The sequence below is a fragment of the Pteropus alecto genome, unplaced genomic scaffold (genome assembly GCF_000325575.1).
Source record: "Pteropus alecto unplaced genomic scaffold, ASM32557v1 scaffold223, whole genome shotgun sequence".
Classification (NCBI taxonomy): domain Eukaryota; kingdom Metazoa; phylum Chordata; class Mammalia; order Chiroptera; family Pteropodidae; genus Pteropus; species Pteropus alecto.
The window spans coordinates 3,507,529-3,531,174 of NW_006434441.1; the positions used below are offsets into that span (position 1 = coordinate 3,507,529).

Sequence of the window (23,646 nt, forward strand, 5' to 3'; positions counted from 1 at the left end):
GCCCGCATGTGGAGGGCTTGCATGTAGGCCTCAGTGACTAGCTTTCTGGCATACACGCAGGGTACATTGTAAGCACCCAAATACAGCAGGAGCTGTAGGTGGGGGGTGAACCCGGTTTGGTCCTGTGGACCGTGAGGCGCCTCTAACATTTCCAGCTCAGGAGAACAGTGGTGGCCCGTCTGCATGGAGCAGCGAGGCCACATCCTGGTGGGAGGAAGAGGTCACATGGGCCCGGGAGGCGGAGAATGCCAGGCTCCGGGTGCTCAGCATGTGGAGAAGGGCCCATGGCCCCGCCCCGGGTGTAGCTGGTGGAGGCTGGAGCTGTGGTGGGAGGGGCCTCACGGCAGTCACATATGAAGTTGGCGGGCCTCTGGACCCTCAGCAGACATGGCGGTGGTGGGAGAGACTGGAGTGGTGGACTGTGCGGGGGGACATGGGACAGCGGTGCCCCAGCCCGTCACATATGTAGGGGCAGACATGTAGGGGCACGGACACCAGTCGGTCCGTGTGCTCAGAGGCTCTGGGTGCGTACCCAGCTGTGTGACTCCCTGCCAAGCAGCCCTGGGCAGTGGCTTCTCCTTCCTGAGCCCGTATCCCGACAGGTGTGATGGGCACAGTAATGCTTCTTAAGGAGGTGAGAGGAGTGGCTGAGTCACTGCTAGGAGACATTGTGACATGGGACAATTGTATTAGGCCATGAAAATCTGAATGTTGATTGTTAAAAACAAAAGCACAGTTGCCCGACCCAGGCCTCCTGTGTACCACTGGGGCCTGAGAACCTGGTGACAGAACCACAGGCAGGAAGGGGTGGGGTCTGTCACAGCACAGGGCCTTCACCTTCCCCTTTCTGTCCCCGGCCCTGGGGGGAGAAGGGTGGCGGATTCTCTCTGGCCAGAGTTGGAGCATGGGGAAGGGCCCATTGGGCACTGGCCTGGGCATGGGGGCTCCCCTCTGTGGGCAGGAAGTGCGAGGCACAGAGCAGCTGGGGAGCCGAGCAGACTGGTAAGAGTCTCTGGGGGCAAGGGGAGCGGAAGTCGGAAGCTGCAGCCGCCACGCTCACCACTCGTGGGCGGACACTCTGCAGCAGAGACTGCTTCCTGGGAGCCAGGCACTGGCCCTTTCCTGGGTCCTTTAGAGGTGAGCAAGGTGGGCCTGGGGCCGGGGGTTGGGCCCGGCGGGGACTAGGGGAGCGGGTGTGCGAGAGTCATGTGTGCCCCAGTGGCAGGGGCAGGTGGGTAGGAAGGCAGGAGCTGTGGGCCCTGCTGTGTACCTGCTGAATGCCTGGCGGCCGGCACCGCAACCCTTCCCCTTCCTTCTCTTCATCCCCCTGGTTCCTCAACCCACCTGCCCCACCCGCCCTTTCTCTGCTTCCTCCTCGGCTTCCCACTAGCCCCTGGGGTCTGCAGGAGAGAAGGTGGGGGGCTGAGGAGGCCTCAGGGTGTGTGGTGACTGCTTTGGCTGGGTGCCCATAGGTGCACTTGGGGCCAGAAGCTTCAGGTGAGCCTTGATCCTCAACCTGGACCCCAGGCAGGCAAGGGTTTGGGTGCAGTCACTGCAGGAGGGCCAGCTCGGCCATTAGGGGGCTCCTTGTTTGGACCTAATGGGTTGGCCGCACCCTCTAGTTCTTAGCACCCCGGGGGCCCCTCCACTCTCTGCACATTTGCATGCTGCTCCTTGTGTGGGCAGGAAGTGGGCCTGTCCTGAGCATGTCTTGTGGTGCTTGGGCCCAGGTTCTGGCAGGGCGTCAGTCCTGAGGCTCCAATGGACGACCCCACCCTCAGCTCCTGCCCGCAGGGGAGACACCCCTGAGATGGCTCCCACGGCTGCCCAGGACTGGCTGGGTCACTTCCTCAGTCCCCATAGGCCGGGAGCCTCCGCTTTTTCCATAGGAAAGAGAAGTTCTGGGCAGGAAGAGGGAATGCCTGAGAATATGGAAGCTCACAGGAGAGAGGGGATGCAGGCGGCTTGGAGGGGCCCGAGAGCAGGGATCTGCTGGCCGCTGGTGCTGTCTGCCAGGTGGCTTGTTGGTCGGTGGTTTTCACTTCTCTGAGCGGCCCTGCAGAGCTGTGAGTTGAAGGGGCAGGACACAGTGAGGCCCAGGCCCAGCTCTAGGCACAGACCCGTCCCCCGTTACAGCAGGCCCAAGGACCAGCTGGCTGTGGCCCACTCCCTTGGTTTACAGAGAAGGGACCAGCTGAAGCTTCTGACCAGAGTCAAAGGCTGGTCAGCTGTAGTTAGGCTTTGAGTCCAGTCTGTAATCCTCAGCTATGGGGGCACAGGACACCCAGGCTGTCACCTGTCCCTCTGGGCAGGCTATCTCCAGCCTCCTGCAGGGAGGGAGCAGAGTGGGGGGAAGCAAATCCAAGGCTGCCTCCCTCCCCCAGATCAAAGAGAAGCTTCTTTGGAGCCCAGGCAGGGTGTGGCTGGCCTCGTCCTCCTGTCCCCCAGGCCAGTCTCTGTGTCCTCTACCCAGCCAGCATGTTCCTTCTCCATGAAAGACCCTGGCAGTGTGCTCAGCCTTCTCCCTGCACCTCAGTGCCCACCCTTCACCATCTCCCTGAGATCAGGCATTTTCTTGGATTCCAAAGAGACATCCTACTTCTCCCAGCACTTACCCTGCGCTCTGCACCCTCATGCTGTGAGAGAGGTGAAGACCTAACGACCTAGACCTAACGAGCCCACCTGGGAGGCCTGTGGCAGGCTCTCCCTCCTTTGTTATAAGGTTGCTATGATCTTGAGATTTCACTAAACACCAGAGTGGGAAAAAGTAAACCGAGAAAATTCTAGGTGCAGGAGACTGGGCCCACCTCTGCCTGAGAGATGCTATCCTACCTCCTGGAAATAGGCTGGTCACTCCTTGATCCCTGCTCCTTGACTCTTGCTGGGTCAAGCTGCCCTCACCCAGGTGACTGGTAGGACAGCCTTGATGGCTATAAGCGACCTCACTGTTCAGATCAGGTCCATCCCTCCATTCGGGAGGAGAAATTTAAAAGAAAAATGAGAGAAAAGTAGGGGGCGGGGAAGTAGATTGAGATAGATATAGATAGATAGATAGATGATTGAAAATAGATAATAGATACATAGATGATTGATAGGTGACAGATGATCGATAGGTGATAGATGATATAGATAGATGATAGATAATAGATGACTGATAGATGATAAATGATAGATAGTTGATATAGCTAGATGATATAGATAGGTGATAGATGATTGATAGACGATTGAAAGATAGATGATAGATTGATAGATAATAGATGATTGAGAAATTGATAGATAGATGATAGATAAATAGATAATAGAGGATAGACAGACAAACATTTCTTAAACCTGCCATTGCAAGGTTTCTTCCATAGGTGGAGGGCGCAGATGAGATGAACCTGTTCTCTGCTCCCCTCTCTGTCCAGCTGCCCCTGGGAGTGGGGCCCCACATGAGCATTTTGCCTGCTAGCCTGGCAGGAGCACCAGGGGACAGCTCTGCCCTCAGGTCTTGAGGTTGCAATGTTGCTGAATCTTCTCCGAAGTGGCAGGCTCCCAGGCCTCCAGGGAGGTGGTTGAGGCTGTGTCCTTCAGTCCCACCCACCCCGCCAGACCTTCCTTCCTCTTGCTCACAAACACCTGTGAGCCCTGAGGGTCCTCCTCTGCACAGTGGGGACAGATGGGTGTGAGGGGCTGACCAGAGGGAGTTCGTGACCTTAGAGGGAGGACTGACATGGGAGCTGCTGACCTGAGTTCCCAGCCCGGCCTCTGCCTCCCTGCTGTGCTCTTGCTTTCGGAAACTCTGAGCCTTGGCGTCTGGATTAGGAGATGTCACCGCTTGTCTTCTTTGTGCTGTGGCTGACTGCATGTCCCTTGCACCTCCTGTGGTGCTGGGTTGGCAGCGGAAACTCAGGGTGCCCACTTTCAGACAGTGATTTTTATTGCTGTGTGTCCCAAGTACTGGAAAGGGCTGGTGGGTGTCCCGTATGTTTACTTGCTAAACATGGTGGCCCTGCCGTGGCGTGGCCTGGCCATCTAGAGCCAGGACCCATCCCACTAGGCTCCGTGACCCCGCGTCTCACAGCCACACCAAGCTTCATGTCTCCAATCTGCTTGAACTGTAGGTGGGAGTGGGTGTAACATCGTGGGTCACCAGTGTGGCTCGGTCACCCAGCATGTCCCCAGTGAGACAGTGAGTGTGGCGAGAACCTGCTCGGTGGTGCTTACATTCTGGGGGAGGAGGCCTGCTAAAACTGCACGTTGGGCAAGTGGTCTGGGAGTGATGGGGTGTGGCCAGGCTGTTTCCTTGGTTCAGAGTTGGCTGTCTGCTCATCTGTCTGCTTCTCCTGCCATGGCCTTGACTCCCATCCCAGGCCTAGAGCTCGTTTCTCTTTCGTTGCCTTGGTTCTCTCAGGGAGCATGTCCAGCGTGTAGCACAGAGCTAACAAACTCTGTGTGCCTTTTCACGCCTGTGAGTACATACACATTTGCAAAGATAGGCCCATGATGCCTCCTTACAAACTTGTTGATGCCCTGCCCCTGCCCCACCCAGCACTCATCCCATTACTGCTTACTGGCATCGGAACTTTTCCTGTCATGTGAGCTCACTAGTGACTACAGGGTCTGATGTCGTCTCGTGCCCACTGGGGTGTTCTGAAAGCCAGATGCGTTCAGATGCAGCTGCGGGGGTGGAGGGGCAAGGGCCCACCCAGGAGAGCCGAAGGGGCAGCTCAGTCAGGGTCTGGAAAGGCACTGGGATGCCCATGTTCAGATCCGAGTGCTTCCCTGTCCCTGTGCCCCCTTCCCCAAGTGGTGCTGCCCTCCCAGTATCTCGGGGTTCTGCTGGCTGGTTGCTGAGGGAGGCTGCAGTGGGGGCCACCTGCCTCTTCCCTCTTGGTCGTTCTTTATCTGAGGGGTCTGGAGACGGGGCTAGAGGGGCTGCTAGGCACAGACCACAGTCCTGAGCTCACTGTCTGGCCCCAGGAACAGGACCACAGTAGGTCTCTGGCTCTAAGAGCATGGAGAGTATTGACTGGACAGTGGCTTGGGGACCTGGGTAGCTGGCCAGGCCAGTAGGTGGCACAGGGAGCAAACCATGTGACCCCTTGCCTGCAGCCTGGGGAAGGGGTTCATGGAGAGGCTGAGCTAGGACTGGGAGACCCCCAGGGGACAGGGAAAAACAAAGTGGGTTCTGATCGCTTTGACTCAGAGCGGGAATACACGGCTGAGAGCCCACGGCTGCACCCCGAAGACTGGCTGGTGCCTCCCAGGGCCGAAACTTGAGGATAGAGGCACTACCCAGTGGCTTCAGATCCCTGCTGGAAGTGAGGAGCATAGGGCTGGGACAAAGGCACAGGTGGAAGCCCAGGAAGGGGCCCTGTGTTTGCGGAACTTTTTGGAGGATGGTCTCAAGAGGAAGGGAAACAGACTCAGGGCGGTCCTGGCCCATATTCCCAGGCTGAGCCTTCTGGGGCCCAAACTCCAGGCCCCTGCAGACCTTGGTTTTCCATCTCCAGTGCCCCTCTTATAGGTGTGTCAGGTGGGCTGTGGACAAGTGAGAGACCCATGGGTACAGGTTGGGAGCATGTGTATGCTCACACCTTTGTCCACAAGTTTCAGCATGGCTTACGGGCACACAGTTTCTAAGTAAGACATGTGAGTGAAGGGACCGAGGTGATCAAGTGACGAGGCCTGGGGTGTGTTTGGTGCTGCAGCTGTGTGCCACGGGGCCCATGTGCTTAACCCGCACCTTCTGAGCACCCGTTCTAGGAGCGACAGTCCAGTTACGGTTTCAGTGTCCAGGGGATCAAAGCAGCTACTTGTGTGAAGGAGCAGCCCCACTCCCACGGTCCCGTTGAGCCAGTGCTGGTGTGGCAGGAACACAGCAGCTCCGGGCAGGTGTGGTGCAGCCCCAGGCGGGCGGGTATGGCTGTGTGTCCCCAGTCTCCACCCAAGAGCCCAGGCCCAGCTTAGAGGTCAGTGGGTACCCTGACCTGCTTCCACCTGGGCCAAGCTGCAGGCTATGGACAAGGATGGGCTGGTCAGCCTTGTGAAGGACGCAGGCCCCAAAGACAGGAGCCTCAGGCTGTGGACAATGGCAGGCCGTGGCCGTCTCTCCTGGGGGCCTGCTTCTGCCATGAGACTGTTCTCCTTGACTCTGGTCTGTCTGGGTGCCACCTGCTCTGCATTCGGCTGTTTCTGGCTGATCTCGCACTGTTTTGGGGCTGCAGCTGCCTCCGCCCTCTAGTCCAAAGTCCTGCATGGCCTCATTTGGCTGGTCTGGCCTTTTCAGTAAGCTGCTTGGGCCACTGTCAGCCCACAGATGGGTGTCTTTATGTCTTTAGAATGAACTGTTAAGACAGTGGGGTCAGAAGGCAGATGTGGTGTACCCCTCCAGTGGGGCTATGGACATGGCAGGGACTTGCAGAGTCGGCGGACACGTTAGCACGAGCTCCCTGGGCTGGCGGCCCCTTGCTGACATGCATTTGCTTTGGGCACTTCCAGGGCACAGTGGTTCCCAGCGCACCCTGGCCGGTTCCCACTAAGCCACACAATGGGATTGTGACGCGGACACTCCCGGGCACCCACACCCGTGCACTCTGTGAATGATGGGTGACAACAGTCTCTCTGAGCATCCCAGCCCCGTGGAATTTCTCAATGTCCGTTTGGGAGACAACCTGCAGCCCCACCCAAGAGTGCACCCGAGGGGAGTGTGCAGCCATCCGGACCCGCCTGAACTTCTCCGGGGACAGACCTGGGCGTCTGACCCCCCTGAGTCTGTGAGGCGAGACACTCCCCCTGGGGGCTGCGGCGCGGAGCCCACAGGCCTGGGGGATGGCTTTTCCCAGCGGAACCCAGACCGGAGCCGGAGCTCGTCCGCCCAGGTGGTGTTCTGGGCCGGCATCCTACAGGCGCAGATGTGCGTCCTAGACCTGGAGGAGGAGCTGGAGAAGACAGAGGGGCTCCGGGCTGAGCTGCGGTCCTGCCTCCCCATGGCCCCTGCTGCCCTCCCTTCCTTCTCCTCCAGCCGGGGGAGCCCCTTGGACACGGGCCTTCTCCCCAGCCCACCTGCAGAGGAGGCCTTGGGGGAGGACAGCAGCGGGCCTGAGGGTGAGGGCCAGGACGCTGTGTGGCCGGCCGAGGGGACCCCAGGCTCCTCCCTGGAGTGGGGTGCTGAGGACGAGAGAGTGTTCTTCGACAACCCCCTCTTCCTGGAGAGCTCCCACTCGGACTCTGCTTCTGTGCCTCACTTCTCCTGGGAGCTCCCAGACACCTGTACTGATGAGAGGCCTGAGAGTCCACAGACCCTGCAGCCTCCACTCCTGAGAGATGGGGTGCCGTGGGGGCTGGGAGATGAGCCAGACTCGGGGGACGTTTCAGCTGGTTCCAGTGGGTGCACCACCCCCTCATTTCCTGTACCCATCTACCAGCCACACTGCTGGGCCCCAGTGGCCACCACCGACAGGCATCCCTCTGCACCTTGCGGCCGGGGAGATAGTGAGGTAAGCCGGGCCCTGGGAACCGACCTGGAGCTGTCCTTGGAGACATGAGAGGATGGGCCTTGCTCTGCAGTCACCGGCCCAGGACACCCTTCAGAGGCCAGGGCCCGTGGGAGCCCTGGAATAAGGTGGCAGGAGAGCAGGACCGCTGGGGCTCCAGGGTTGTGGGAGAGTTCGCGGATGCCATGACCCTGGTTGAACACGGTAGCCGTGATATTCACGGTGTCTCTGTCCCGCAGCTTGAGGGTGGTGTCTGGACACACTGGGGAATAGCCAGCTCCTCCCCTTGTAACCTGTTCTAGGTTCTCCTCAGATCCCAACCCTTCATCTCCTAACTGGAGCTGCTGGGTCAGCACCAAGGGTGGCCCTGCCCCTGACGGGAGATGCCTGTCAGTCTCGTCCTTTTTTCTTGGAGATTTCAGCACTTGTTATTTTCATCTCACCACCTCTCATTCCCTGTCCCGCCCATGGCAGCAGACTGGGCCCACAGGACAATGGCAGAGGTCCTTGATATCAAGTAGGACGAGTTATGGGGACGAGTGTGGGAGGCACCAAGGAGCAGGGTTTTTCCAGGGTGGCCTCTGTGGAGAGATAAGGAAGCTCAGGATGGCTGGGCAGGGCTGGGATTGTCTTGTCTCCTGGCAGTGCATACCTGTCACTCGGCGATCAGAGAGGCTGCCGAGTGTCCGGGGTCCCGGTGTGGGTGGGGCCTTGTGGCTGTGGAGCCCTTGGGGACCTGGTCCACCTGGGTGGCCAACTCCGCTCAGTGCCTGGGGTTGTTGCCTTCCCTGTAACAGCCTTTCCTTGAGTTGGTGCTGCAGGAGGCAGTTCACCTGGGGGACGCCGGAGGGAGGATGACAGGCAGAGAAGACTGGAACTCAGTGGACAAGGACAGGGGGCCTGGAGGGCCTTGGTGTGGGAAAAGCCCTGGGGATAGTCCCCCAGGTTACCTCTCTCCACCCCTTTCCTCCTCTAGACTTCTCTGGCAGATAGTCTTGACCCTGAAGCATCCCTTGTGGACAAAGCATTGACCTGGGAAACAGGACATGTTGGATCTGACCCTAGCCCTGGCTCCCATCCAGTGCGACCTTGGGCAAGTCACTTCCCCTCTCCAGGCCTCATCTTCTCCACCTATAAAGAGAGACATGACCCCGTAATATCCAGGGCCCAGCCCCAGCCCCCTGGGATGTGGGTCTTCCCCTGTCCAGGACCCTCTTTTGAGCTCAGGGCTCAGGTTGGGTAGGAGAATGGCGGGATGTGGGGCTCTATACTCATAGTCATGCTCCTCGCCCCCGCCTGTACCCCCTTCACCTCTCAGGGCCTCCAGGGCTCACGGACACCCTGTGCCTCTCTCAGCAGGCTCTGCCCAGTGCCAAGGGCTGGCAGACAGGACGAGGTCCTTCCTGGCCTCAGGTGCCTCTCATCTCCCAGGACAGAAGTGAGATCCACTGTGGGGTCTGGGAAATTGGGTGGTGGGAGGCTTTGGCATCTGGAGTGGGATAGATATCACTCTTGGATCTATGGGCGTCATTAAGAGTCTCAGTGTCTGTCTTGGAGCTAGACTTGGGGTTAAATCCTGCCTCAGCCGCTGTGACACCATCAGGAACCTGGGTTTTAAATACTTGCTTCCTGGAGTGAGTGAGCAAATGTGTAGGAGACTCAGCACTTGGGTCTTAGTGGGTTAGTGAGTCCTGAGCCCTGGTCACCTTGGGGCTGGAGTCCTGGGAGCCTTCTGCTCTCTGCCTCTCTGTGTGGGAGGTCACGGCCTGAAGGAGGGACAGGACGTGCTGCCCAGTAAAGGAGGAGGCCCAAGGAGGGCGTCTGGGGGGAGGCATAGGGAGTCCTGGCTCTGCTAGGCCCCTGGGCCCTCGGCCTGTTGCTTGCGCCCTGCCAGCCTCACTTCATGCTCTTCCTTAGGTGACAGAGATGCTGAGCGTCCCCAGGACTCTGCTTCCTGCACCTCAGCCCCTGGCCCCTGGGAGTGCCCAGCCTCTTCATTAGAGCCAGGCAGCCCTGAATCTGTGAGCAGAGGCCCCAGTCCTAGGCCCAGCCCCGAGTCCTCCCGGGAAGGCAGCCCACAGCCCCAGGGCGGCCATTCCGGCAGCATCTTCCCTGAGTGGACAGGAGATGCTGCCCGTCCTTCACTCCTGGAGACATACGAGGCAGAGCCGAGTTCCCTGGAGAGAGAGGAGGCCGAGGAGGCCCTGGGGCCAGCAGAGGAGGTGAAGAGTGAGAGAGCCGGCCAGCCAGACGTGTCTGTGGCTGCTTCTGAAGGGTGAGTGTGGGACTAAGTGGCTCTGGCCCCTGCTCATGGATGCGTCTAGGGCCCCTGGTCTGGGAGCAGAGAAGTGCACGCTGGGAGTTTACACACTGCCATCACTTAAGCCAGAGTTATGTGTCCAGGCACCAGCAGGGTTTTGAGGAAGACAGGAGGCTTTGAAAGCACCAGAAAGCAAAGAGCAGACAGTCACACGTGGGGCAGAGTTTGAGTGTGCTGAAGCAGGGCCCCAAGAGACAGGTCCAAGGCTAGACAGTATCCAGGGAGGGAACTGACCAGGGCCATGTGCCCAGAGCTGGAGTCATACTAGGTGGCTATGGGTCTGGGAGGTCAGAGCTCGCGATGTGGGATCACACTTGCTCTGACTTTGAGGAGGCATCCAGGAAAAACTCACACTTAGACCTCAGGGGAAGCCGGGCACCAGGGGCTTTGAGACCCAGAGGACAAGTCGGGGCCCAGAGAAGGGTCCAGTGAGCCCCGAACTGTGGCTGAGTGGGAACAGGCCAAGTGAGAGACCATCCTCCTTCTGCCCGCTGGATGCTATGTGAAGATGGCCTCTGAGGTCTCTACATTGGAGGGAGATTTGTTCCCTGGTCAGTTAATGAAGGGTCATGTTGAGGCCAGGGGGAGGCAGTGACTGTTTAGGTCATGGGCTTCAGGGTTGACCCCACTTCCATCTCGGTGTCCCTGCGATGTGGCCGCAGAACCTGTCAGTGTCAGGATCGAAGAGCCATCCCCGTCGTTCATCTGAAAAACTGCTCCTGGAGGTGGATGTACAGAGGCTGGGTCACCAGATGGGTCTCCCAGCCTCTTAGCAGAGAGGGTTCATTGTCTCAAAATTAGAGTTAACTCAACCCAAGATAAAATAAGTAAACATACCTAAAGTGAGACCCGCACTTTTATAGTAAATCGTATACCACATATTCCGTAAGTTCATTGAATCTTGTATTTAACATGACGTAGGAAGTTTCATGTTCCCGGCATAAGCTTGCTGGTCCAGTGAGACACCCTTCTTTCATGCTGGACTTTCACGGCGAGACCATAAAGTTTTTTCTTATTTTTTGTAATAACAGCTTTATTGAGATAGAGTCATGTGCCCTACGATGCGCTCATGTAAAGCATCCAATCCCCTGCTGACTTGCATTTACCTAGTGTTTTCCCAAAGCCTTTCCACCTGGACACCGGTTTGGTAACGACGCTGACTAGGTCACTTTTGTAAAAGTGTTTCATGGCTTCGACAGCTGAATGTCCAAGTAGTTCTTTTTAGAGGGGGCAAGTGAGTCATTTAATTTCCTGTGCTTGGCTCTCCAGTGGACACACTCTCCCAGCTCCCCCAGTCTGTGGCTTTCCCTGTGATCCCTGGTCTCGCAGCACCACTTTTATGGACTTTATGAAGCATTTTTTGCAAGATTTGTGATTTCACTTCTCAACTGGTTTCCATTATGTTTGCCGTGCTTGTCAGGCGTGTATGAGCCTCAGGACGCAATGAGCAGGGACCAAAAAAGACACCGTCCCCGTCAGGCCAGAGATGGACGTGTTAAGCGCAGAGAGTGCCTTATCAGGGAGCGTTTCTCTGCTACAAATCCTGCTCCCTGCAGTCACTAACTGTGGCAGCTGGGTAATGAGCACCCAGACTGCCAGGCCACTGGTCCCGGGTCATGATGTTGCAGGGTCAGATAGAGATGGGGCATGACTTACGAGGTTCTCAGTGTCAGACTCTGTGGGGGCTGCCGGCCTGTGTCAATGCATAACGGGTCACCTGCCTGTCCCCCATGGTATAAAGAGAGACTGGAAACCACCTGAGCCCCAGCTGCTGTGACTCCTAAGGCCAGTCTAGCTTTCGGTTCCCCCGTCATGTGTGAGCGCAGCTTTCTTGGCTCCAGGTCTAACGGTGGAGGCTGGAGCTGGAGGGCAGCGGGGAGATAGGTACACTGAGGGCCCCTCCATGACTTGACCGAGAGCCCCTTTGTGTCCATCCAAGTGGGAGTCTGAGGGCTGACGGACTTTTCCAGGCTTCCTGAGAGCCCCACGCCCCACATGCCATCCCCAGAGGAGAGCCAGAGCCCGCAGGCTGGAGACAAGCTGGCTAATGGTGTGAGGACCCACCAGCTGGCCTGGGACCTGGCCTCCCGCCTCTACCGCCTGGAGGGTTTCCGGAAGTCTGAAGTGGCTGCCCACCTGCAGAAGAAGTAAGGGGCTCTGAGCCTGGGCGAGGCTCCAGGGTGAGGCCATGCAGGCTTGCTCCCCTGGCTGCCCTCCCTGTTGCTGTGCCCCCCAGCCCCCCTGCTGACCTCTGACTCCATCGCATCTGCCCTGGTGGCCCCTGTCTCCCGTACCCTTGCTGTGCCTACCTCTTCCTCTCAGTCACACTGGTGTCGCCCCTTCTCCACACTCTTGACCCAGCTTAGAGCTACTGGACTGGCCACTTTGCCCCTCTGCCTTGACTCCAGGTGTCTCTCCCACCCAGCAGACCAGACCCTGGCTGACCCTTGCCCTCTCTGTCCCGGGACCCACCTTTCAGGCTTCGGGATGTGTGCAGGCCCTGGGGTCCCCCAGCCTAGCCCCCCAGCCCAGACTCTGCCCCACTCCTCTCCACAGCAACGACTTCAGCAGGGCTGTGGCCCAGGAGTACCTTGCCTTCTTCCACTTTGGTGGCCAGAGTCTGGACCACGCCCTCCGGTACCGCCTGGGTCTCTGGGGAAGGAGGGTGGCTGGGGCCCGCTTTTGGCCTGGGCCTGTGGGCCTGCGGTCTGGGTGCGGCCCTGACTCTGGCCATCTCTCCAGGGGCTTCCTCCAGGCCCTGGTGCTCAGCGGGGAGACCCAGGAGCGGGAGCGCGTCCTGTACCAGTTCTCCAGGCGCTTCCATCACTGCAACCCTGGGCTCTTCCCCTCAGTGGGTAGGCGGGCAAGGGACTCCTGGTGCCGGGAGGGTGGCGCGACCTGCCCCTGGGCCTGCTCAGGACCTCCCTGGAGGAAGGCTGGCGGGGTGATTGGGGGCTGCGGAGGAACAGAAGCATTTGGGGGCCACCCAGCCCAGTGCGGGCAGAGGAAACTCACAGGGTTGGGTTCAGTGTTTTTTCTCCATCTACCTCCCTTGGGAGCAGACTCTGTGCACACCCTGACCTGCGCTACCATGCTCCTGAACACGGACCTACACGGACAGGTGAGCAGTTGGACGCCTGTGGCACCGGGGCTGGCCTGGGTCCAGGCTAGGGATGGCCCTGTGGATGGGAGAGTGGCCGGTGGGGGTGCCCATTGGCCTGGAGTGCCAGCTGTCCCCTCTCTCCATGGCCACAGAACATCGGGAGGAGCATGAGCTGCCAGGAATTCATAAGCAACCTGAACGGCCTGCAGGAGGGCGGGAACTTCCCCAAGGAGCTGCTGAAGGTGAAGCAGAAGGATGCCCAGGCGCCGGCTCCCTGCTAAGCATGGGCCTAGCTCTGCCCAGATGTCCTCAGAGGGCAGGGCCTGTTCGGTGAAGGGCACTGAAGTGTCAGCTTGGGTTTTTTAGCGCGTGCACGTTCTCAGCCCCCACCCTGGACCTTACTGACCCAGCTTGCTGGGCTGGGACCCCCGAAATGGTCATGATGCTTCCAAGTGATTCTAAGGCCTGCAAACTCTGAGAAGCGCTGAGTGAAGGAAGGCAAAGCTGCAAGAGGCGAAAGTCTGTGTGTGGTGGGGTGGGCAGGTGCTCCGGGTTTGAATCCTGGTCTTGGCAACTTACCCCTCAGAGACTCGAGTTCTTCCTGGGGCAGAGGCACTTACAGTGTTGGTGTCACCATGAGACACAGTGTCCGGGACAGACTCGGCACCGTCAGCAGTTGCAGCATTTGTCCTTATCTATTTAGTCAGCATTTGTGGAGTACTTACTAGGAGCCAGGCATGGCCGGGGGTATGAAAGCTGGCGGATGTACAAATGAGCACTCTGTTATATCATCTCAAAGCTCAGTGCTTCATTCATTCATTCACCCTGCATTTACCGCCCCATTGGTGAACCTTCCTGCTGTCAGCTCCCTCCGGGAAGGACAGCATGTGGGTGATTCATTTCCCTTTGAGAGAACCAGGTCAGGCCTCCCTGAGCTCAGGCAGGGATGAGGACTGCTGTCGTCACCCTGCGTCTCCAGCTCCCAGCACAGTACCTGGCATGTGGCAGTGTGTGACAAATTCTCCATAAGTTGTGTGTGTGCACAGATGTGGGGACAAGCTCCCCATAGCTTAAGGGAGGAGGGCAGCTGTGTTGGGGGTGGAAGACACAGGCTGCAGCAACCCCCTCAGATGGAGTTTGGGGCCTGTAGCCCAAGGCTCCCCTGCCCACTTGTGTGCTTCTATTCCAGGCCCTGTACTGGTCCATCCGGAGCGAGAAGCTGGAGTGGGCTGTGTGAGTGAGGGCCCCTCTCCTTTCATTCCTCTCTCCTCCCTCCTCTCCCTCCCCAGCCCACTTGAGAGGGGAGGTTCAGGGGCCTGGGCCATGGCTCCTCTGAGTGGGGCTGAGCTAGAAGCAGGGTCCTGGGCCAGTCTCAGAGAGACTCTAAGGGCCCAGGTGACACCTGGAGGAACCCAGAGAGGGGTGATGGGGGAAATGACAGGAACTGATTGGTTGGCTTTGAAGGACTTTTTGGGATATCCTGGGTGTGGCTCCCAGCAAGACAGAGGGTGGGGGCTCTGAAGTGGCAGGCGCCTCCTGGTGGCCTCTGTTCAGTCAGCACCCCAGCAGCCTGGCTCTCTATATCCAGGGACGAAGACGACGCAGCCAGACACGAGAAGGCCCGGCCGGCCCCTCTGGCCAGCAAGACGAGCAACCCCCTCCTCCAGCTGGTCCAGGACCCGACGGTGCCCACCTATAAGCAGGGCGTCCTGGCTCGGAAGATGCATCACGATGCAGACGGCAAGAAGAGTGGGTGCCTGCTGCTGTGTGGGGCCTCTGTGCACGGGGGTGTGCGTGGGACTCTGCTTAGGGGCACCTGCTCATTTGTGCACAGGTTGAGGATAGGCAGCCACATTTCTTCCTCAATGGTGGCCATGTGCCAGATGCTGTGTGAGGTGCCCGCCAGGGGTTGGGGTGCAGACACAGGAGGGGCCTAGTATTCCTGCCCCCAGAGCCCCCAAGGTGAGGCAGGGGCTGAGTGGTGTCAAGAGGCCTAAGTCAGGTATGAGATGTATGGAGGAAGGCAAGGTTTGGGATTGTTTTGGGGGTGGGATGTGTTTGTGGGGGACAGGACGGTTAAGACTTCTGGGAAACGATGGTATCTGAGCTGAACCATGGAAGGTCTGGGTAATTGAAGGTGGGTAGAGGGCATCCCCCACAGAGAGAGGAGTAGGCGCAGTTTGCTCCAGATGTGGGGCATGTAAAAGAGAATGATGCACTTAGGCCAGAACATCCGGATTTGCATTCCGGTCTCATTCACAGACCAGATGGGTAGAGGCTTTAGAGCAGGGCAGCAGGCTTTAGAGCAGGGCAGCAGGTGACTAGAGCAGTCATGAAGTCTCAGAGAAGATGAGTGTGGACACCACCAGGAATCTGGCACCCCTTGGGGCCTGTGCGAACAAGGCAGGCTGAGGGCCAGGCCCTGTGTTACTCCAGACAGGTTCCCAAAGCCGAGATCATCTTGCAAGGGCCAGAATGATTTCTGAGAGGGGCTGTGCTCGTGGGTGGCTGTGTCAGGACAGGGGACAGTCTATCTGAGTGTCATAACTAGTTCCGTGTGTGAGACGTGGTCCTTGCCTATTTGTGACTGCGTGTGCGTGCTTCTTCGTGCTTACGTGCACCTGCAGGGGGAGGGGGCCTGGGTGTCTGAGTGGGGTGCCCCACCCACCTGTGTGTGTTCTCCTGGAGCAGCGCCATGGGGCAAGCGCGGCTGGAAGATGTTCCACACATTGCTGCGAGGAATGGCCCTCTACTTCCTGAAGGTAAGAAGGGAGTGGTCATCTCCTTCCTGATGGGCAGGATGGGGAACCAGGAAGGGCTCGCATGTTTGGGAGGGTGGGCAACTGCTGACACGGTCTTTTTGTGAGCCCTGTACCCTGTGGCAGGGAGAGGACTACGGTCCCGAGGGGCAGATGGTTGACGAGCCTGTGGGAGTGCACCACTCGCTGGCCACCCCGGCCACCTATTACACCAAGAAACCACACGTCTTCCAGCTGCGGACTGCAGACTGGCGCCTCTACCTCTTCCAGGCACCGTGAGTTGGGTTGGGAGACCAGCAGGGGGCCCCAGTTCCCTGTTCCCTGAGCCCTGTTCACCTCTGGCCCTGCTGGCCCTGGGAGCTTAGTTGGGCAACTGGAGGGGGTCTGGGGCTGCACCCCACTTCCCTGCCCGTTGCCCCCTTGGCCCCTGTGTGCTTGCTCCTTGCAAGCCCAGATCAGCTTCCCCGCTGAGAACAGAGGGTTCCAGGAAGTCACTCCCATCGTCATTCTTTGGCATCCGATATACACCTGCCTTCTCAGACTTCCCTCTTTGGTGGATGAGAAAAACCACTGGCAGAAGTCCACCACTCTGCCAGCGGCAGGGCTTCTGGCTCTGGGGGACCTGGGCCTGAGCTGCTGGGACGACCTAGGAGGTGGGGGTGGGGATTGGGGAGTGGGCCAACTCTGGGGCCCTAGGCACCCACTGCCTCTGCGCCTGTAGCACCGCCAAGGAGATGAGCTCCTGGATCGCGCGTATCAACCTGGCCGCTGCTACGCACTCGGCGCCGCCCTTCCCCGCCGCGGTGGGCTCCCAGCGAAGATTCGTGCGGCCCATCCTGCCCGCGGGCCCCGCCCAAAGCTCCCTGGTACGCAGGGCCGCAGAGCGGTGCGTGTGGCGGGTGGGCGGGGTGTGCGCGACCCTAGGACCAGAGCTCGGCCGGGCGCGGGCCGGCGCGGCCCTAGGGGAGGCACTGCTGTGCACGAGTGTCCCTGTCGGCTTCCTCTCTGCCTTGGGCTTGCAGGAGGAGCAGCACCGATCCCACGAGAACTGCTTGGACGCTGCCTCCGACGACCTGTTGGACCTGCAGAGGAACTTACCCGAGGGGCGCAGCCGCAGCCGCGAGCTGGAGGAGTACCGCCTGCGGAAGGAGCATCTGGAGCATGAGGTGAGCATCTATCTGCCTGCAGCCTGCGCCCCCAGGCTGAGAAGTGCCATGGACAGAAAAGGTGTCCTCATGTCCTCGGACCGAGCAGACTTTTGGCTGACACAGTCTCAGGGGACGCCACAGTTATCTTTTCCTCCTAGATGGTATACTTGGCTTTTCCTAAGGTGAAGGAAAAGCTATCTTAGCGAGTTATTCCCATAGTGCCTACCTAATAGTGACAGGGTGTACGCGGGGGACCTGGATTATTTTATAGTTATCCCAGTGGGCTGGGGCAGGGGCTATGATCCTTGTTTCATAGATGAGGAGCCCAAGGCCTAGAGAGAGCAAGGAGCTTGTCCAGTGGTGACTCTGCATGCTCCTTCGGTCATTTACGGCCTTAGCTAAGGAGTGACCATCATTCACTCCTTGAGTGATGCAGAGACTTTTTGAACACACCCCCCTCCCAACTCTGCTTTTGGCCTGACCTGTGCACTGTCTGAGACCTAATCGGGAAGGGTGAGTGAGGGGCAGCGTGACAACAGGGGGGGCAGAGGCCATTCCAAGGCAGATGCCAGAGAAGGGAGCCTCAGTGTTGCCACTGGCTGTGCCCATTGGGCCCTCGCGCTGCCCTCTTCCTTCCTGGCCGTCCCTCTGTCGCATCCATGGCTGTGAGCCCCAGTGTGGCCGATAGGACCCAGCTCTGCCTGCAAAATTCCAGCCCCTCCTCACAGTTGACTAGCAGGACCTTCAGCAGCCACTGGCCCTCATGAGGTCACCTTTCTCTCTTTATAAGCGGAGACAGTGCCCTACCTGACTTCCCAGGCTGGGATGATGACCCACTGGGATGGAGGAGGGAGAACACTGATTGAGCAAACTGCAAACCAGGCCTGGAGGATGTGAGTCACAGAGGCCATAGTGGAGTTGAGCAGACAAGGGGAGGGCATTCGGCACCCTGCTCTGCCACTTGTCACAATGCTGGTCAGTGTGGACAGCCACCTCTGTTCAGGACTCAGACCGGTGGGTCACGGGTCTTCAATGTCTTGGACCTGCTGGTTCCAGCACTCCGCCATGTCGGCAGTCGTGTCGTCACCTTGTCCAGGTTGTGGCAGGGCTGTCACACACTTCACTGTGTCTGACAGAGGCCGTTTGCTCAGGCGCAGTGCAGACACTAGCTATCACCCACCCTCCTTCTGCAGAATCCCTTATCGCTGTAGTTCCCTGCACACGTGAGCGGTCTGTCCTCGCGATTCCAGCCTCCCACCACCTGGAGCCAGGTGGTGCTAAGGTGGGGGTACCTGTGTTGCAGAAAACCCGTTACGAGACATACGTACAGCTGCTGGTGGCCCGTCTGCACTGCCCTGCAGATGACCTGGACCTGTGGGAGGAGCAGCTGGGGAGGGAAGTTGGAGCCACCCAGGGGCCCAAGCCCGGTCTAAAGAAGTCACATTCAAGCCCATCCTTGCACCAGGACGAGGCACCCACCACTGCCAAGGTGAAGCGCAATGTCTCAGAGCGTAGAACCTACCGGAAGGTCATCCCTAAGCGGGGCCGCCAACAGCTGTGAAACAGTTACAAAGAAGACTGGCCCTCTCGGAGTCCCTGGGATGACTCCTGTGGGGAGCCTATCAGTGGCCCACAGTGAGGGCGAGGCCCCTCACCTCTGCTGGAGGACAGGCTCCTGCTCTGAGCTTTGCCAGTACTGCTATGCCCGCCCCTGTGACAGGTCCTCGGCTGCCCTGGTCCCTGGACACTCCTGAGGGGGGCGTGTAGGTCAAGGATTTGGTTACACTCGCAGTTGGTCCTATGCCACTCTCCACCCCTCCAGAAGCCCAAGTGGCCATGGTTCCTGGGCCTTTATTTGAGAATCAGAGTGGTGGGCCCTCGGCTTCCGGGAGAGCCTGGGGCAGCAGAGGCCCTGGAGGAGAGTCAAGTGACCTACTGGTCCAGGCCCTGGGAGATCTCAGCCGGCCTCCTGTGACTGAGGGAGCAAGGTCGCTCAGGCCGCGGAGGGGACAGCCTTCTGGGTAGGGCTCTGGGGCCTGGGCCTTTGTCCCTTTTTCCCTAGACTCATCCCTGCATCCGTGTCCCTGTGCCTGAGGCGGCCAAGAGTGCCTGCCTTTCATGCCCAATTGCTAACCAACAGAGCAAGGCCAATGGCCCGAAAGGGTGGGGACTCCCAGAGCTATGCAGGGAGCCCTGGAACAAGGGGCCTTTGTGTCCCCAGAGCCAGCTGGGCAGGAGGTTCAGACCCCTAGGGAGGCCCGGATCCCTGCCCCACCTCCTTCCTTAAAGCTCCATCCCCAGGATCCTCTGGATCCCTTCCCTTCTGATGGGCTCACAGGCTTCTCTGCCCGCCCCCCGCCTTGAGCTGCCCTCTGGCCGCTCCCAGCTGGGCCTGCCCTGGGGGTGGAGCAGGCAGTCTGGACACTCCCAAACCCGAGGCTGTGCCTGTGGGAAGGGGGCTGGGCTGGAGGAGCAGCCACCATTGTCTCTGTTCACCCAAGTGTGCCCGCAGGCTGCCTGCCAAGAGGGGCCTCTGCTGCTCCCTGCCGCCTGCAGCCTGCTGGCTGGCTGATGGCTGCCTCCACAGCCAGTCTGCGGCCCTCCTCCCAGCTGTGCTTGTAAGCAGCCCTGGGGCCGGAACTGCCCCCAAGTGGGGGCACAAGAAGTGTCTGACCGGGCCTGGGGCTGAGCCAAGCACCCAATGGGTGTGCAGTAAATATGGCCTGTAAAGAAGGAGGTGTGCACGAGTGTGGCAGCTCTGAGCAGCTGGGGACACATGCATGGTTTCGGGCTGCATTCCCCTCTGCCCGGTGGCATACGCATATCTCCGAGTATATATGTGTGTCTGCGTGTGTGTGCGTGTCTGAGTGTATATGTGTGCCTGCGAGTATGTGTGTCTGTGAGTGTGTGCATATGTCTGTGAAGATATGCGTGTCTGCAAATGTACATTTGTGTCTGTGTATGCAAATCTGTGAGTGTGTATCTGTGAGTGTCAATGTTTGCATGTGTGTCTGTGTGCCTGCAGTTGTGTATGCCTATGTTTATATGCATGTCTGTGTATCTGTGTGTGCATGTGTATCTGCGTGTCTCTGTGTCTACATCTGATTGTGTCTGTGTATATGCATGCCTGCGTGTGTGTATGCATTCTTGTGCATGTGTGTAGAACACTGTGTGTTTGTATGTAGGAGTCACACGTTTACAAACTGTCAAAAGCTGGAGGGTACCTCAGAATCATATTCACCAGGTCCTTCATTTACTCACTTCACAAATGATCCAGGCCACTTTTTATGGACCAGTACTCAGGGGTTCAAAACTGAATTGAACATACCCGTGACTTCTCAGAGGTGGCAGTTCTGCCCTGTGGTTCCCAGATGTTAGCAGAGAGACACATTCATCTTGCGGGGAAGGTGAGCTGACACATTCCTGCCTGCGCGCAGGATTTGGATCACTGGTTCTGGGTCTGGGTGTGGATGTGCACTCCTAAAGCCTTCTGGGTAACTGTGCAGTGCAGGCAACAGCACAGCGGAGTCCGATTGTCCGTGTTATTGGGCTGGACATAACTCCGCCCAGTACTGAAGCTTGTAGCTAGATGGTCTTGGGTGGGTTATGGGACCTTACCAAACATGTATTCTAATTTCTAAAACCAGAATAAAAGGCAGAGGTTTGTGTGCATGTGTGCGGGTGTGTAATACTCGGTGCTTCCTTGCTCGTGTGGAACCACACCTCTCTTTCACCTGGGCACAAGAGGCCTGCAGAGCCAGGGCGTGGTGGCTGCCAGGCCTGCTGTGTCTGAGGCCTGGGGGGTGGACAGCTGGTTGGTGGGCTGCAGTCATGACAGGTGGCCGCCAGGTGGCAGGCTTGCATCTCCCTGGCTTCCTGGCCCAGGCGTCCAGCTGCAGCCGGCAAGAAGTCTGTCTTGCCATTGCTAGAACCAGGAATGGCCCAGGCGGGGCCTCCCGCATCCGGACACATCTCTACCAGGCAAAGGGAGGGACTATGGCATCTTCCTGCAGATGACGCTAGAACCAGGAATGGCCCAGGCGGGGCCTCCCTGGTTCTAGCGATGGCAGGACACATCTCTACCATGCAAAGGGAGGGACTATGGCATCTTCCTGCAGATGAGCAGACAGAAATTTCTGGAGCTTGTGGGGCTAGCTTAGAGCGCCTTACAGGATCATCCCAGGTGACCTGCAAAAGTGGAAGCAGCCCCCACCCTGCGTGTGGGGCAGGACGGACCCACAGGCCCACGTCTGATCTTTGTTCTTCCCCACCTTCCTTTCCCATGGGCCGTGGCCCAGGTGGAACCCCAGGTGGAACCACCTGGCCTCTCACATCTCTGCTCCATCTGGCTTTCTGCTGGTGACATCATTCGTCTGTTTACCAGGGAAGAGGGAACGGTCTCTAGGGCTCAGGCCTGGGTCCCTTCCTCTAGGGCCTCAGAGTCAGATGCAGACAACAAGTAAGGGTTGGAAGGAGCTGGGCTGCGGGCAGGGGAGGTGGGGGGAGGCTGCAGAGGAACGGGAGGCTAAGGCCGGGTTGGAAAGGCCCTTGCTTGCAGGCCGGGAGTGTGGTTTCCCAGTGGAAGAGGGACTGGCTCATGGCTTGGGAGACAGCCTGGGGGCCTGGTTTTAAGAAAGTGAAATGGCTTGAGCAAGGCCAACTGGCAGGGTCCGAATGTGGTCTGGAGACCATCTGTGCTGTCTGCAAGACTCTTCTGTAAGTCCACAGAGTGGCCTGGAACCTTAGGATGCCCTGGCGGTCCCACGCCTGGCCCCCTCCTCCCTCACTCCCCACGTGCTCACTCTTACCGTTTCCTGACTGCCACGCTGTCCATGACGGTGCCTCTCCACCACCCTGCTGCCAATGCCTTTGCCTGAGGGCCCCTCACCATTACCCGTGGCTCACGCCTTTACCTGTCCCTTCCTCTTCCTTTCTCCTGCTCCTTCATCTCTGTATTGTGGGGACTGACCCCTGCCCTGAGCCCGCACACCACCGCCCACTTCTCTGCCGCCATGATCTGTCTCCCTCAGGGGTCCCAGCTAGGCCTGTGGGCCTACTCTCTACCTGCTTCATTATCTTACCTTGCGAACACCTTTAGGTATCACTATCATGAAGAAAAAGGTGGCCTTTCCAGCTCTTTTCCTCCCTCACCTGGTTCCTGTTCACACCTTGCAAATTGGCTTCCACCCCACCCTCCCTGAAACACCACCCTCCCTAAGTGCTACTGATCACCCTCAGTGAGTGTCTTCTCAGCCTTGTCCCTCCCCTCTCTGTGGCCCTTGGCCTCACAACCTGCACAAGGCCAGCATGATGAGGTCTTGGCAGCAGGCCCTAGAGTCGACTGCCTGGGCGTGGGTCCCTGCTGTCCCTATGTCTGACCCTGGGCCAGTCTCCTAGCCTCCCATGCTCCAGTTTGCTTTCCTATAAAATGGGATGCTAATCCCGCTTGCTTCAGGGGGATCCTTGGAATCAGGGAAGCATGTAAATATCCAAGAGCACAGCAGGAGAGCTGGCAGGGCCTCTACCCTTTGGGTCCTCTGACACAGAGTCTTCTCCCAGGCTGTGCCACTGCACTTTGCTCTCTAGCCTGGATGCTGCAAGTCACAAGTCTCAACTCAGATGGGCTTTGGCAGGAAAGGACCTTGACTGGCCTCAGTGACTAGGTGGTCTCTGTACAGGTGAGGCTCGCTCCTGGTACCATGATGGCTCAGCAGCTCCCAAGACCCCCTCTTTGAGGGGTGCAAATCCAGCACACAGAGAACATTTGCCCTGTGAGAACTGCAAACTCAAGTCCGAGAGTAGGGCTCCTTTGAGCAGCCTGCCTGGCTCATGTGCCTGTCTCTGAGCCTGCCACTAGGAACAGGGCATCAGGCAGTCGGAGCTCATTTTCTGAGAGGGACTGGGGTGGCTGGAGGCAAACCCACCAAAGCATGGGGACTGGGACCAGCAGCAGAGAAATTGCGAGTTCTCCCAGGAGCTGGAAGGGGCGATGCTCCCTGACATCCAGATGCCGCCTCCTCCAGGAAGCCTTCCTTGAGTCCTCTTCCCCAGCTATTCTCCCTCACAGTGAATCTGTAACTCCCTCCCTCCCCTCGCCTCTCCTCCTTTCCTACTCCCTGCTCCCGGGAGAGTAGGTAGGAAAGGTCGGCTGGTTTCTGCTGCATTCCCAGGGCTTTGTCCAGGGCTGACACCTAGAGTAGAACCATGAGCCTCAAGCCTTACTTTCCTGGCTCCAGCGCGGCCCGTGCTCCTGGCTCTGCTGTCCTGCACGTTTGTTTTCTGTCTTTACTCCTCTCGCTCCTCCCACCCCTGGGCTCAGCCTCCCCATGAGGGGCTGTCTACAAAGCTTAGGGAGCTTCTGGGACCTCTCACAACCTAGCCTGCTGCCCCATCTTCGTTCTGAATTTTAGACCTGGAGCTCTAACCGTCCATGGGACAGGGCCCCTCTGCAAACCCTCCTGGGATGGTCGAGTTGGGACAGGTGCTACTTTCACACCTAGGTCTGAACATAGCGTTGTCTGCTCTGACTCCCATCTGCATTCATGGCCCTGTGACAGTCCGTCCCCTGCTTTGAGAGATGGTGCACCAGGGCGGTGAGCAGAATAGAGCCAAGCGGGCCTTCACCTCCTCTCTGCTGTTTGGTCTCTTTGTCTCCATTTGGTGTGACAGGCAGGGTTGGGAAGTAAATGGACAGAGAAGCGAGGATTCTCTCATCCAGCAAATGAGCCAGGTAAGTGACCAGAGGGCCCTTCACCTGGCCACCAAGACACTTGAGGCCCACAGGCAGTCTCTTGCAGCTGCCCTGGACGCCAGACCCCCCACTTCATGTTGCTTTGTT

At 58.6% G+C, this 23,646-nt stretch overlaps 1 protein-coding gene across 1 annotated transcript; it reads left to right on the forward strand.

Moving 5' to 3' along the window:
* The first annotated feature begins 1,063 nt into the window (after positions 1 to 1,063).
* PSD4 (pleckstrin and Sec7 domain containing 4) lies at positions 1,064 to 20,480 on the forward strand. The gene is made up of 17 exons (XM_025045067.1): positions 1,064 to 1,137; positions 6,484 to 7,481; positions 8,455 to 8,571; positions 8,838 to 8,916; positions 9,396 to 9,753; positions 11,769 to 11,945; positions 12,355 to 12,435; positions 12,541 to 12,653; positions 12,861 to 12,919; positions 13,054 to 13,143; positions 14,091 to 14,134; positions 14,490 to 14,650; positions 15,593 to 15,663; positions 15,787 to 15,935; positions 16,382 to 16,526; positions 16,683 to 16,826; positions 18,112 to 20,480. The coding sequence occupies exons 2-17, from the start codon at positions 6,585 to 6,587 to the stop codon at positions 18,367 to 18,369; spliced, it is 2,943 nt and encodes a 980-aa protein (XP_024900835.1). The 5' UTR covers positions 1,064 to 1,137; positions 6,484 to 6,584; the 3' UTR covers positions 18,370 to 20,480.
* Positions 20,481 to 23,646: the final 3,166 nt, after the last annotated feature.